General features: G+C 54.3%; 2 protein-coding genes across 3 annotated transcripts; one reads left to right on the top strand and one right to left on the bottom strand.

Annotated features, from left to right (window-relative positions):
• Positions 1 to 1,260, bottom strand: KVP17_003572 (uncharacterized protein; the record flags this gene model as incomplete). 2 transcript variants are annotated; one of them, XM_068521035.1, is made up of 2 exons in its annotated part: positions 1 to 935; positions 964 to 1,260. In XM_068521035.1, coding segments are annotated over 2 exons (1,232 nt in total), but the record flags the coding sequence as incomplete, so codon positions are not given. The 2 variants fall into 2 exon arrangements, with proteins under 2 accessions (XP_068375593.1, XP_068375594.1); XM_068521036.1 differs by having other exon boundaries at positions 871 to 1,260.
• A 457-nt stretch (positions 1,261 to 1,717) lies between these two features.
• Positions 1,718 to 2,721, top strand: KVP17_003571 (uncharacterized protein; the record flags this gene model as incomplete). The annotated part of the gene is made up of 2 exons (XM_068521034.1): positions 1,718 to 1,792; positions 1,822 to 2,721. The coding sequence occupies 2 exons, from the start codon at positions 1,718 to 1,720 to the stop codon at positions 2,719 to 2,721; spliced, it is 975 nt and encodes a 324-aa protein (XP_068375592.1).
• Between the last annotated feature and the right edge of the window lie 169 nt (positions 2,722 to 2,890).

The following is a 2,890-nucleotide window of genomic DNA, read 5'->3' as shown; positions in this document are numbered from 1 at the left end:
AACAGGCGTAGAAAGCCAAGGCTATCGTACTCCTTGTCGAATTCAAACCCGGAGACTGGGGCAGCAGGAGGAGGCACATCGAAGTCAGGAGTTCTCCGAGTGCTCACTACGGGTGGTATAGTAGCACTCAGTTGGAAATTAGGAGGTAGTTCACGCATGATCGGCTCGCTCCAAGGATTTTCGTAGCTGTCGTGATATTTACGGCCAGAGCGTCTGGCTGATGATGGCTGTACGAGGTGAACGAGCTCAGGAGGGCAGAGATGCTCCTCTCCTCGCTTCAGTTGCACCTTGAATGATTTTCCAAGAAACGATATTGCTGGGAGGACGGCAAGTGCTTGATGGGCACAGTCGGTGCGATCGTAGGACACAAACCCAAAGCCACGGTTCAGTCTCGGACCATCAGTCGCCGATGAAGGCACTCTAATGCCGACGACATGGCCGAACTCCTGGCAGATTTCAAGCAGCGGGTTCTCGTTCCAGTCGCTCGGCACGCCATAAAGGAATAGGTTGGCCCCTGGAGGTCCGTCTCTCAATAAGGAGGATCCCGGACACTCCGGAAGCTTGGCCACCACGTCGATGGGCAACAATTGTGGCTCCGACATACCAGATGCCGTGACGTGGCAGTATTTGGGCTCGAAGTCCAGTCGATGCTCCAAACAGCGTACGAAGTTCTGCACGTGTGGCTCATCGAGTTCGTGGTCGGGGTTGAACGGAATCGCAGACAGCGACGTAGGCGCAGGCTGAGCGAAACAAACAACCACCTTCTGATATTCATGGTGAGGAAACAACCGCTTGCCGTTGAAGCAACGCACCGCCAATTCAGCGCTGTCGCTGCTTCTGTAGGTAGCGTACGCAATCTTCCATTGGCGCTTACAAGAAAACGACATCATCGAGACGGACGGTCTCGAGCCAGACCGAGAAAGCCCAGCCAACAACTGTGTCACCCGCCTGTTTTTTCCTCACTGAGGCCCCCAGGTAAGAGTAGAAGAACTCCATCAGCTCGCCCTGCGAGTTGAGGAGATCCTGCAGCTCCGCCAGAGTTACGCTCGGAGGAATGTTCCCAATGAGTACAGAACAGGGGCTCCAGGTGCAAGTACCTATACGACAGCAGTCTCCAGATACGCCCCGTGTGAACCCCGCATCGTTAGCCACCCACAGCAAGTCGTCGGCCTCAGGGTCAGCACGGGGCACGGACCTCGCATCCGCGCTTTCTATCGGAGCCGGGAATACGACAGAAGCAGATCGCGGAACTTGAGTCATAGCGCAGGTTATTTAAATATTTCCGTGCCTGTGACCTCATGTGTTGAGAGTGGGGGGAACCACTCGCTGTTCCGACTGGAAATATTTATTGCCAGATTTATTACACTTTCATTGAATTAATTTTCTTCACACTCCACGAATAATTTCACAAGGACTACCACTTTTCCTTCAACTTCTACAATGATTTTCCCTCAATCGTCGCGATTCATTACTGACGACATGAGCAGCTCTGAGCAGCGATGAGAACCAGTCAGAAGTAACAATGATATTCCCTCAGTCGCGCATCACAACTGACGACGCGGCCTGAGCAATGTTCAGCGCGCAGTCAGAACTAATCAGCCTGCGTGTCAACATCGAAATCCAAATCTGTGATTTTAGGTAATGGACACGCCTTTGCAGATGACCGCTCGTGTCCAGTCAGGCAACCATCGAATTCCCAAATCTGCAATTTTAGTTGATGGACAGCAAGGTTCGCACCTTTGTAGATCTGACTGCCTGTGGGTCCGACGAGGTTGCTCGGAGCTACCTTGAGGTGAGTGAGGTTTTTTTCCTCGGATTCAGGCTGCGAACAGAGACCTCAACAACGCTGTTGCCCTCTTTTTCGAGTCTGGCGGCGAGTATCAGGAGTCAGACGCCGACATTGCGCATCGACTGGCCGCGGAAGACCAAGTCCGTGACGCGGACGCTACCTATACAGAACAGCTGCTCAGTCACGGGCCCTACTCTCCAGTCGAAAGAGAAGCGGTTCAAAGAGACGTGATTCAGGAGGAATCCTCTGATCTGGCTCGTATGTACGCACCACCAGACGCCATAACTTTGAAGGGAGATTTACCCCTGGCTCTGCGCACGTCAGAGTCGCAGAATAAACCTCTTCTGGTGAACATTCAGGATCCGGAGATGTTCCGCAGCCATGAATTGAACCGTGATGTCTGGGCTAGCGAGCTTGTGCAGACTATTATCGCAGAGTCCTTCGTGTTCTGGCAAGCTGCTGTTAATACGCCATCAGGCACTCGATTCGTGGACCAGTATGCTGCCCGAGAAGTTCCCTGCATCGCTGTGGTGTATCCGCGACGGCCAGCACGCTTCTTAAACATGACCGATTTTATAGACCCCAATGGAGCCGTAATTCAACTTCTGGGCGTGCTGGACGAACCAGAGGCCCCAGCGGAAAGGGTCACTCCAGCGGAGTCAACCCCGTCAGCTTCCAGCTTTCCCTCCCCGAGCAGCCATTCGAGAATGAACCCACCTCCATCTCGAACTGGACCAGTGCCTCGTCGTCCCGCCCCCTACCCCGTAATGGAAGCGCCCAGACCTCGTCCCGCAATGCGGGACGAGCCAGCGGATCCTCCTCTGACCGACACTGAACGCCAACAGCAACACGCAGTCAATCAAGAGTACCAACACGTTAACACGGAGCTCGCCGCACTCGCCGCTGCTCGACGCCGCCGTCTGCAAGACTAGAGCTTGAGAAGGCCTTTGGACATATCGACGTCCACGAAGACCACTTGGTTTTCGCTGCCGCCGGTGTCGAATCCTCTTCGGAGCAACCCATAACCATCCAAACCCCACGGGTACCCCCATGAATTCCGTACAACCCAAGCCTCGTCGGTCCAACCCACCAGCGACAGCG

This window comes from the organism of the source record quoted next (genome assembly GCF_019968985.1).
Source record: "MAG: Porospora cf. gigantea B chromosome Unknown PgB_NODE_3070_length_2890_cov_111.69, whole genome shotgun sequence".
In the NCBI taxonomy this organism is placed as follows: Eukaryota; Apicomplexa; class Conoidasida; order Eugregarinorida; family Porosporidae; genus Porospora; species Porospora cf. gigantea B.
The sequence above is the reverse complement of the archived record's forward strand: the minus strand, read 5'-3'. Positions and strand labels throughout refer to the sequence as shown.